The 11,784-nt window shown below is 37.6% G+C and overlaps 1 protein-coding gene across 1 annotated transcript in view; it reads right to left on the bottom strand.

Moving 5' to 3' along the window:
• The window catches only part of HMCN1 (hemicentin 1), a 5,606,893-nt gene extending 5,596,675 nt beyond the window's left edge, over window positions 1-10,218 (bottom strand). The window contains exon 1 of the mRNA XM_044085314.1: window positions 9,686-10,218. Coding sequence (XP_043941249.1) covers window positions 9,686-9,974 — 289 coding nt within the window. The 5' untranslated portion in view covers window positions 9,975-10,218. The remainder of the gene's footprint in view (window positions 1-9,685) is intronic.
• Between the last annotated feature and the right edge of the window lie 1,566 nt (window positions 10,219-11,784).

Below are 11,784 nucleotides of genomic sequence, written 5' to 3'. Positions count from 1 at the left end.
CTCTACCTGCCATGTTTCACTTGTGGAAAAATCTCTGGAGCCCACCAGGAGTATAAATATCTATTTAGACAATTTCAAGCAACTATCCTAAACACTCTAGGTTTTTGTTGCATATTTAGGAGCCCGGCAAATTTACTCCAATTGTTCCCTTATAATTTTCTGTATTGTTTCTTCTTACAGAATCTCTCCCTACCTCCGCTGACTGACTTATACATTTGCAATGTAGTATTTTATAAGCCCAGCTGATTATTCCCTTCTTAATGGCATTCTCTACTCTTGATTCTACCATAAATTTTTCGGAGGTTGGCATTTCATTCAACACCCTTTTTTCTGCTTCTGTAAGCTTATACTAAGCTATCAGTGTGAGCCCTACTGTTTGTTGCCAGATAGGTGGTCGAGGCTCAGAATGTTTTATTTATTTATTTATTTTGAACAAAACATCTTTATTAAATGGTCACATATGATATAGGCAATCTTATATTCGTATAAATGAAAAACAAACCATATTGATAAAACTTTAGTTGCAAACATTATACATCACAGACCCCCTTGACAACTGTAATTGCAAACATATACATCATTTACAATCTATCTAGTCACTGGCAATTAAGTATTACATAGCTCATTCAATTCCTGCCTTCTTTTAAACCTCATTCATCCTCTGCATGTATTGTTCCCACAATTCCCATTTTTCTGTAATTTGCTCCTTCCCTTTTCTAAAGATACCAATTCCAGTTGTTTTATCTCTCTTACTATATTCACTACTTCTAGTAAAGTTGGTTTAGACTTTGATTCCTATTTTCTAGTAATTGCTTTTTTGGCAGCCACCACAACTAGACTCAGCAAGGCCTAACTATGTCTAGAAAATTCTGATTCTGTATGGTAGCGCAAAAAAAAAAATTTTCCTTAGTAACACCAGTCTGCACACCAAGTATCTCTGACAGAGCAGTCTGCATGGAATCTTTAAAGTCTGCCAACTTATTACACTTCCAGAAAATATGTTCCCAGTTGCCTCCTTTTTTCCCCATCACAACTCCAACATTTGCTTTCTACCTGAGGAAAAATTCTCTGGAGTCTACTTGGAGTATATATCTATGTGAACACTTCCAAGCAAAGATCCTAAATCTTCTAGACTTTATTGCATATTTGGGAGACATATATATATATATATATATATATATATCCCCCATTGTCTCTTTGTGAATTGTTTATACAATCTCTCTTCCTAATCCTTTCTAATCTGATTGATTCTTATAGTTATCATGCAATATTTTATATCCTCTACTAATTACTCATTTTTTAATGGCAGCTTGTGTTCTAGATTATATTAAAAACTCTACCAGTGCTGGTCTTTCATTTAGGGCCCCCCTATTTATTTCTGTTTGCCTATACTGTGATATCAGTCCTTGATTAGGAAGGCAATCTCTAACCTGCAGTCCAAATAAATTATTGGTGTCTTCCCATTCTATTACCTTTCCCTTTCTAGTTAATTGTTCCCAATACATTGGATCTTTTGCCAGTTTTCTGCAATACATTCCAGTTCCCTCTTGCCTATTGTCTCTATCCCTAACTGCAGTCATCCCTATTGGCAGAATCTCCTTTTTCCCTTTCTGTGCTGGCTTAGCTCTTAAAATATTGTCTGCTACTTTATGAATATAATAATCTGTATGACTATTGTCATTTTCCTTAAGGGTCTGCATCCAAAATCCCAGTCTCTCCTTGTTTTTTGAGCTTCTCCCCTGCATCATCATCATCATCCCTTTTGACTTTCAATTATAGTTTTCTGCTTGTGCTATGTGTAATAGCCTTAACGCTGCTCTAAAATACCCCTTCAAATTGGGTAATCCTAGTCTGTCTTGTTCTGTTGGAAGAATCATCTTATCCCACTTGACCCTTGTTGTCTTCCCCTCCCAGATAAAATCCTTCAGCTCTTTTTTAATTGCTATCCACAACTTCTCCTCTGGTTGATAAAAGTATGCCTGACCTACTAAACTAAAGGAACTAAAATCATTTTAATTGCTTATATCTTACTATCCATATCCATGTAACAAAGCTTCAGTTTCACAGTTTTTGTATTATCACAGGATCATAGGAGATTACTAGGCTGTCGACTCGTTGGTCATTTCAAGTGTAGCCGTTTCATCCTAATGTAATACCACAGATACCCTAGTCAATACCCAGGACTGTATTTAGTCATGACTGCTCATATCCAGGAGTGTTGTGGGCGCTATCCCTGGTATGAATTTAAGGTACCCCATTCACTCATCCAGATTTTGAACAGTGCCATACAGGTGCTCTGCATCACTTGAACTGGCAACCTATTCCAAAGACGCAGCAGTCACTGGGAGACAAATCTGTCCCTCCAGCACATCCTATTCAAGTTGCAGGCCATATTTAGGTCCCTGGAACAGGTAGTTTTAGTCCTCTTTGACTTACGGTGTGCAGCAAATTCATTAGGTTTGGGTTCGAGATTGCTCTGTAAGCCAGGCATAAGTCTCCCCTAAGAAATCTATATGATACTGAGTATAGTTACAGGGACTTTAGTAGTCTGTCTGTATAATGCACATGCTGGAGTCCCTTGATCTTCTTTGGTAGGAACCTCTGAGGTATCGCAAGGTGCTGCAGATGCTTTGAACAGTACATGCCAAAAGGGACGTTATACTCAATTAAGAGCCTGATTAGTGATGAGTATAGAGGGTCATAGCCACCTTTGCTCTAGAGGCAATGCCTTTGCTAATCAAGTGTGCTACATAGAAAGCCTTACTACAGTAGACACATGATGGTCAAAGTTAAAGTTGCAGTATACGTGTGGTCCCAGATCCCTTACCACTTCTTAGGTACATAGAGTTGTTGTTGTTTGTCTTTTGGCCACAGCGGAACTCCGGTCCCCTAATGATTGGCAGTAGATTTTTATGAAATGCCGAGGTGCCAGCTCGATGCCTAACCTTCAACGAAGGCACACCCATTTACGCACGCATGTCTTTCGAACGCTACCCAACCGCGGGGAGGATATGCAGACTCCGCAAAGAAGGCACTCCCAAGCCCAGCCGAGAATCTTAGGTACATAGAGTATTGTTTTTAATTTGATAGTGTGAAGGGACATTGTTTTTACTAACGGAAATCATGATACCTTTCTTTGCATTTACTTAGAGAATGTGACTAAGACACCAGTTGTTCGTCTGAGTAAGACCCTAATGAAATATACTGACATCATTTGGGGATTCGATAATTGCACCCAGTATGCAGTCGTCCGCAGACTTGGTTAGCCCTAGCCCCTTAGTTTGGGCCTGAACTTCTGAGAAGTATATACCAAACAGTAGGGGGCCCAGCACTGACCCTTGTGGCACCCCACTGGTGACAGCTCTGTTAAGTCTATCAGTAATGCCTGAGTGTGGGATTCTGTCAAAGGCCTTGGCCAAGTCAAGGTATGCTGTGTGCACAGATTTGCCCTTGGTAATGGCCCTGGTCACATCTTTGGAGAAATCCACCAAGTTTTAACAGACAAGATCTGCCCTTGAAGCTGAATTGAGTTGGATGCAGGGTTTGGAGGTTGCCTTTTTCTTTATTTATGAGGTCCATGATGATACGTTCCATGAGCTTACAGATGTGGATGGTCATACTTATGGGTCAGTAATTCCCTGAGTCTGTTGCTAAGCCACCTTTGTGGAGGGGAATAACTACTGCTGTTCTCCATTCCGCAGGAACATAGCCTGTGGGTACATTGTGATTTTCTAGGGTACTTAATAGTGATGCTAGTTCATGTTTTAGTTTGCTTAGAAGACAGCCAGGGATGCCATCTGATCCCATAGATGCTATGATTTTCCCTTAGACAAGGCTTTAATGACCTGTTCATTCATCAGTATTTCACTCAAAATAGTACTTTACAATAGATTTCTTGATGATTTGCTCATCCTGTGGGGGTGATGAGGAGGAAGAGGCAATTCAATTTGTCTACTACTGGGGGACTACTACTTTTTTTGTTTACCCACCATACTTGGAGTAAGGACAGTATTAATTTTTCATCATCATCATTAGGATGGTGTGGTTTGTCAAGTATCATTTATAGGAAGGAGAGGAAGGAGATTCACTACTGCATTTCAACAGTTGCCACCCATCATCAGAAGAAGAAAGAAGTGGCAAAAGGTGGTTCGTACGCCAGCGATTGGTTAGTGATGAGGGATGTTTAAGAAGGAGATGTACATCCCATAGGGATGTTATTTATCCATGTTATCCATTTATGCTATATATTAAAAACCAAATAGGAGAAGGATAGAAAAAAAAGAGAAATTCTCTATATATTTTTTTAGAGGAAATATAGGGGTCTAGGTAGTTTGGTCATGCTCAGAGATGTGGAGGGGGTGGGAAAGGAAAAAAAAAAGTGTTGTTTGGTGTTGTTGTGTTTGTGTTGTAGTAGAGTTCAGTGAAGAAGCCCTGAGATGTGTACTGTGATGAAGTTTGTGGGTGTTAAGTTGTCTGTATCGTTTGGTGTGGTGTGTTCATTGGATATGTAGGGTAGGGGGTGGGAGTTGGGGGCAAGGTTTGTGATAAGTTTGGAGATGATAAGGAAGTGAAATTTTCACCAGATCTGTCAGCCAGCAGGTTTGCTGTCTCTGTGGGACCAGTGTGTGTGATACCATTAGTCACTAGTTTGGCACATGCTTGGATTCTAACTTTTAGGCTGTGTACGTCTCCTCCCACATATCCTTAGCTGCCACAATGGAATCATTTTTAATCCATACTCCTAAATACTTCATTTTATCATGTCCCCATAAATATGGATATTGCTGGACCAATTTGTGTGTGGGTACATAATTTACCACTAAAGCCTTTGTTTTAGCTTCATTAGTTTTGTATCCTGAGAAGATTTGAAACTGTCTTAAAATGTTCCACAATACTGTAATGTCTCTTTCTGGTTTTGTCAGGTATAAAATAGCATCATCTGCAAACAGAGCCAGCTTTTCATGACTACCATACCAATTATGTCCTTGAATGTCTGAGTCCCTTATTTTCTTTGACAGTGGTTCTAAATATAATGCAAATAACAAACAGGAAAGAGAACACCCCTGCTCGATTCCTCTTTATCAGACAGGACCCCCACCCATTTTAATTTTCGCCTCTGATCACTCATAAATACTCCTAATCAACCTTATAATTTTATAAGGGAAAGTAAATGCTCCATTGCCCTGCTCATGAAGTCCCACCTTACTCTGTTGAATGCTTTATCTGCATCAAAACCCAACAACAACACTGGTATTTTCTTACATTCTTCTTCCCTCTGGATAATCGGTGTTCTGTTAATTCTATCAAATGTTTGCCTCCCCTCCACAAAACCAAACTGATCCATGTCTGTCAATTTTGGCATCACTTTTACCATTCTTTTAGCCATTACAGACATAAACACTTAATCATGATTTATTATTGAAATGGACCTGTATGAAGCTGGATCCGATGGATCATTACTCTCGCTAGGTACTACAGCTACCACTGCTTTCTTCCAGGATGGTGGTACTTCTCCTCTTAAAATACTGTTAAACAAAACCTTCCAGATCTTTTATCAGTTTTTTTCCATCCTAACTTCCAAACTTCCACATGAATACCATCTATTTCTGGAGACTTTCCTGTAGATTGGTTGTACGTCACCATTTTTATCTCATCTCCTCCTGTCCTGTTACTGATTGAGCCTTATCTACCTCTAACCTTGGCATATTTAATTCTTCCATAAACATTGCCATTTGTATCTTTTCTCCCTCTTCTTGAGTTTGTGCAGTTTCAGATTTTATATTTGCTCTGAGGCTAATCCTTGGGACATGCCAACAAAAATACCTGCAAATCCACACACCCTCTGCTAATTTATATATAGTAATTCTGAGATTGAACAATCCCCAGGGAAAGGGCATATCAACCTACCCCAGGGACTGTTGATCTCACACATCTGTTGACCATCTGTGTGTGTGTGTGTGCATGTGTGTGTGTGTGTGTGTGTGTGTGTGTGTGTGTAATATATATATATATATATATATATATATATATATATATATATATATATATATATACATATACACACACACACACACACATATATATATATATATATATATATATATATATACATTAAAAAAATATATATATATATATGTGTGTGTGTGTGTGTGTGTGTGTGTGTGTGTGTGTGTCTCATAATGACCCCAACATTGATGTTCACAATGTTCACCAGAAAATGTTGACTTTACACTCATCAGCACCACACTACACATGTACCGAGCAACAATCTTGGCACATGCAAACATAAGTTTAAAAAAAAATCATAAAAATAGCTTTTTTGCAGGGCGCAAGCCCCTATGCACCCCTCCTGCTAATTATATGTACCAACTCTGATATCACACAATATCGGGGAAACAGCATATTCTTACACCCCAAATATTGTACAACTCCGCACACATGTCAGCCATCTGTTTAACTGACTAAATTTTGTCAACTAAACAGATGTCAACCATCTAGACAGTCGAAACATCACAATTTCAATCCAGAAAACTAACCACTGGGCCACCATGTTGAAGTTTGCCCTGCTCTCTGCTATAGTGTGACTTCGGAGTTGGTATATTTAGTTGGGGTGTGTGGGGGGCATCATGGGTTTGATTTGCTTCATTTTTTTTTATTGTGTTGGTGGACAAGTGGTTAGTTTCCTGGAATGAAATTGAGATGTTCTGAGTGTTCGATAATGTCCCGTTTCGCTAAGGTGGTCTCGACGTTCTGACTTTCAAGTAAGTGGTTTTATAGTTATATAAAGTAGATCCATATATATCAGACTTTGATTTCCATTTTCTAGTTTTTTGGCAGCCAACATAATTAAACTTAATAAAGAAGGCCCTGCTATGTCTAGCCAGTTCAGATCCTGTGTCCCAGTTAAAAAAATCATATCCTTACAGCCATTTGCTTACTAAATATTTCTGACAGAGTACTTTAAAGAGAATTTTTAAACTCTGCCAACTCATTACACTCCCAAAACACATTCCCAGTTACCCTTTTCTTCCCTATCACATCTCCAACACATACAACGTGAGGAAAAATTCTTTGAAATCTGCTTGGGGTATAAAAGTACTTATGCAAACACTTCCAAGTAAAGATCTTAAACCCTCTGGACTGTTGCATACTTTGGAGACATACATATGGTCTTCCATTGTTACCTTGCAAAATTAAGTAAGTCATTTTAAGTATAACTCAGTATGTCTGTCCTCATATGAGAGCTTGCCTCAGTGAATAAGCTGCTGTGGCCATGAACAGCAAGCCATCTTCCATGTAGTACCCAGACATTATTGGCAATAATGTCAGAGAAGTCAACGGGTTTGTTAGGCAAAAAAGTGTAGGCTCTTTTAATAATTTTATGTATTTGTTAGAGCCATCATTATCATAACCAAGTGATATTTCCAGTAAAAGCCAAAACAAAGTAACAGACAATACCAGCTGAATGACAGAAGGGACTGATACCTAAAGAGTACTTAACATAAACTGCATGCTGATTTACTACTTTTGTTTTATTCATAAAATCCCCTTTTTTATAATTTCATTATAATAAAATATAACAAGTGACTGACTACACTTCACAAACCATGACTGTAACTTCAAAAATACATTCACTTTGTGTTGAAAAAAATAAACCAATAAATGACACATTGCAGTTAGGTAAATGTGTAAAAATGTACTGGTATGATGAAAAATTACTGTCCTTCAGGCTTTGATCTGAAGGTCAGAGACACAGACATCATAACTCATCATTAATTCTGTGATTATGCAGAATAGCAGAAACTGTAGTGTTTGGCTAAAGCTGTAATTTCAGTGCCTCCTACCATACAGGGACTTCTGACTTCCCTTCCGTAATCCCATTCAGACTCCTACCCTACAGGGTCTCCTGACTTCCCTTCTGTAATCCCATTCATATACAGACCCACACACAGATTCATTGTCAGTGAAATTTAGTTTTTGTTCGTTTGCACTCAAACTCCCTTTACACAAAATGTAATACTCTTAAAAACAGCTGCACCTTTCATAAATTTTCCTCTTGAGGCTTTTACATCTGCAAAATGTAAGGTAAATCACTAACAACATAGTTTGAGGAATGATATCTGCCTGAGCTGTGCCAGTTGTTATTCTTGAAATCTGGCAACAGTTATCATAATGCTATTTAAAGATCTGGTGAGAGAATGAAAAAATAACTGTTTGACATGATTTGGGAACAAATGCCGGTATAATCAAAGGACAAACACTTCTTGTCTCAGTCTGGCTCATGGCATTCTTGGTCGTTAATATTCATATTCTAAAGTTTTTGTTCTGGCAGAAGTTACAAGTAATATGACTGCTTCCAGATTTGTTTAGTTTTTCAGTTTCCAATCTAGTGCATTCTGTTTCCAGACACACTTTTCTTCTATTTCAGTTCTGATTCTGTCATCTCATTTATCTCTATAACTACATAAACTTTAACAAAAAATCTTTTGTTCATAAATTCAGCCTACATTCTTTAAAATAACAATCTACCAGAATGAGTAAAACAGAATCCATATCCTAAAAATAATTTTCAAAACATCTCTAACTGCAGACTGTGAAACTTACAGTGCCACTGTGTTGCATACTTTTCATTTTTGTACATTTACAGCACAGTAACATATTGCTTTTGTGTGTGTGTGTGTGTGTGTGTGTGTGTGTGTGTGTGTGTGTGTGTGTGTGTAACTTGCACGTGTGCACATACATACATACACAGCCTGGGTTGCCTTAATTACTTAATTATAAATTATTTACAGTACGACTGGATAAATATCATTGCACATCTGTTAATCATCTGTGCATCTGATTTGATTTAAATTTTCGATTTGTATTTTACTTTGTAAGTATTTAGCTAGCTGTCTGTGCTGTGGATAAAAAAGCCACTTACTCCATCTATCTAGTTGTAAAAAAAAGATACATACATATGCAGAAGATGTTCAAACCTTATGTAAAACTGCTTTTTTTTTCCTAACTTCAGACAAAGCAGCCTGTAAGGGTCAGTGGAGTTCAGTGCATGATGGAGCATGACCGGCACTTTACTTAGTCGTTTGATCAGCCCAAACTAGATGAGAAGTTATCATTCTAACTTTATAATTCTGAAAATTCCTGTCTGAGTTGTACTGTAACAAATTACTGTATTTGCATACATTCTTATTAAGATAAAGCTCTGGTTTAAACAGAAGGGGTTGCTGTCACTTTGAGCACTATACTATCTTAAATAGGACTGCATTCTAAAGTACTATAAGTGCCTGCAGTCCATGGTGCCCCCGACTCTTAGGTAACGGAGGAGGGGGGTTAGTGTAGATAACAGAGCTGGAATAAAGATACTAAGATACTGTTTATCATTCAAATTGAACTTAAGTACTCCTCTTAGGACAGAATGCAGTGCATGAAAGAAATGTGTGAACCACTAACACCTTGGGCATCTAATGTATATACAGCTGCTGTTTTAATACTTTTTTTTGTTAACATTGCAGCAGGGGAGCGCAAGTGTACACAGGAACTGACTATCTCATATCACTATTTCCAATCAAGCCAGCACACACAGTTTCACAAAACTTAATGCATAAGAAGTTAAACAAGGACAGAGAAGTAATTACCTTGTGGAATGCATTTAATGCACAAGCTATCACAACAGTTGTTAACTTACCTGGATCATGAAATGGAACCAAAGCAAAATTATACAGAGGTTTCTTGGGCCTGTTTAAGGAAGTCTCCAGGATTTTGGAAGCGCCTTCAATAACCTGCACCAGATCATCATACATGGAGCCAGTCACATCGAAAACAAATGCCAGAGTAGATGCCCCTTCTGGTATTACATCTGTGCCTTGTTCATCTTCTTCAGTGGCATCTTGGGCACAGCCACAAGACAACAACACTAGTATTACAACAGAATATGGCAAGAACAACCTCTTTGCTGGTAAATTCATCATTGGCATGCCAGGTCAAAAGCCTTTTGTGCTTAAGTAGAGGGACTTAGTCCTCTATCAGTGACAAAAACTGTCCACTCATTAATTTCATTGGCTAGAATGTATGCAGAAACTATTCAAACTGGAAATCCAAACAGCAAGTATTGCAGGGGGTGCTTTCTTGAAGAAAGAATATTTTCTCCCAAAGTTTTTTAGGCAGTCTGTGTTGTCACTGAACCAGCAGGGACAGCTTCTACAAATAAGCTGTTCTTGTTCTTGTCTGTAAGTAGAAGAAAAGTGAATGCAAAAGCTCTGAGTAGCTGATGAGGGGAAACAGATATCTTCCAAGGGGGGTGGGGGACTGCCTTGTGATTGGTTCTTTCAGCATGTAAAGTCATGACTTAACAAAAACTTTTCAAGACATTATTTTTCAGTCATCCCTAAGGCATCCACATAACTTCAAGTGCTAGACAACTTTACACATTTCCTTAGACCTTTGGCTCCCTCTAGTGTCACAATTTCTTTATTACAATTCCATTACAGTTATTTTTCTGTTATACTACATACATGCATTGTACATTTTGGGCTAACAATATATAACAATGCATGTATTGAAGACAACTGCTCTTAAAAGCTTCTACTTGAAAGTGGTATTTTGGAACATTTTGGCTGCAAAATTAACATTTTCATATTTACTTAGTTATATAGTAATAACACCTTGTATGGCATTTGTATGTATTGTTCTGTAGGCAGCTTGAATCCATTAGTATTCCTTTTGGTTCTCCTTTCAAATCTATACAGACCACCTTGACAACTTATATCAGATCTTCATCTCAGATTATCCATAAAATGCACAGTAGCACTTTGAAACTAAAACACTCAGCAGCAGACATTTCTTTTTATATTCTTCATTTTGTGTGTTGTGTGTGTGTGTGTGTGTGTTTTATTAGTGTGTTTTTTTATTTTGCCACTTGGTATAGTTTTAGTATATATTTCTATTAGTTTTATCTTTGCCATTTCATGATCCTAAATTACCTTATGTCACAGGTTATTCAATTTCAAACTCGGTCATTTGCCTTCAGATTAAGGAGGAAAAATGCAATTCATAGAGGGAAGGGAGGTGAAAAGGAAATGCACTAAACCAAGCAGAAATGTTCTATCTGTGAAACTTGCAACTTTTGACAGAATGAATGAATATTGCCTTGTACTTTATACAGTAAGAATATTTGCATGAAATGCCTATATTTCCCTGTAAAGGTATACAATATGGAGGTGGTAGAAGCAGAATCTCTTGCAGAAGACTAAACTGTTTTCATGTTGTACATAATTTTTAGGCACATGATATCAGCATAAACTTGTAAAGTACATTTTTTGATATTCATGTATTATATACCTCAAGGTATCAGCCATGTTTGGCAGACCGTTTTCCACCTGTATTGCTCCAAAACATGCACATCCAAAGTTTCAACCTTCCATTCCCAAAATGTGAAACGTGCTAACGGCTTACTAACAATTTCAGCTAGAAAGCGTTCATGATGATTACGTGTTACTTTATACTTATAAAATGTTCTTATGATGAATTAATTTGATTGAATATTATTCACAATGGATATAAGTTAGAAAAATACTTAAGACTGACTGTGTGACAGACCCTTTCAGTGTGATATATTGAGGAACATGGACATTTTTAGACATGAAGTGAGGAATGTTCTTTGCATTGAGATACACTTGAGAGGTATGTGCACATCTAACTAGCCAGCATCACTCTTTTGACAGCATTTTTTACTGAAAAAAAAATTAGGGCTTGACATGTTCTGGTATGACTTAATTCATAGTGAAG

Source organism: Protopterus annectens, chromosome 10.part0, assembly GCF_019279795.1.
Source record: "Protopterus annectens isolate FY-2018-M chromosome 10.part0, PAN1.0, whole genome shotgun sequence".
NCBI lineage: Eukaryota > Metazoa > Chordata > Ceratodontiformes > Protopteridae > Protopterus > Protopterus annectens.
The sequence above is the reverse complement of the archived record's forward strand: the minus strand, read 5'-3'. Positions and strand labels throughout refer to the sequence as shown.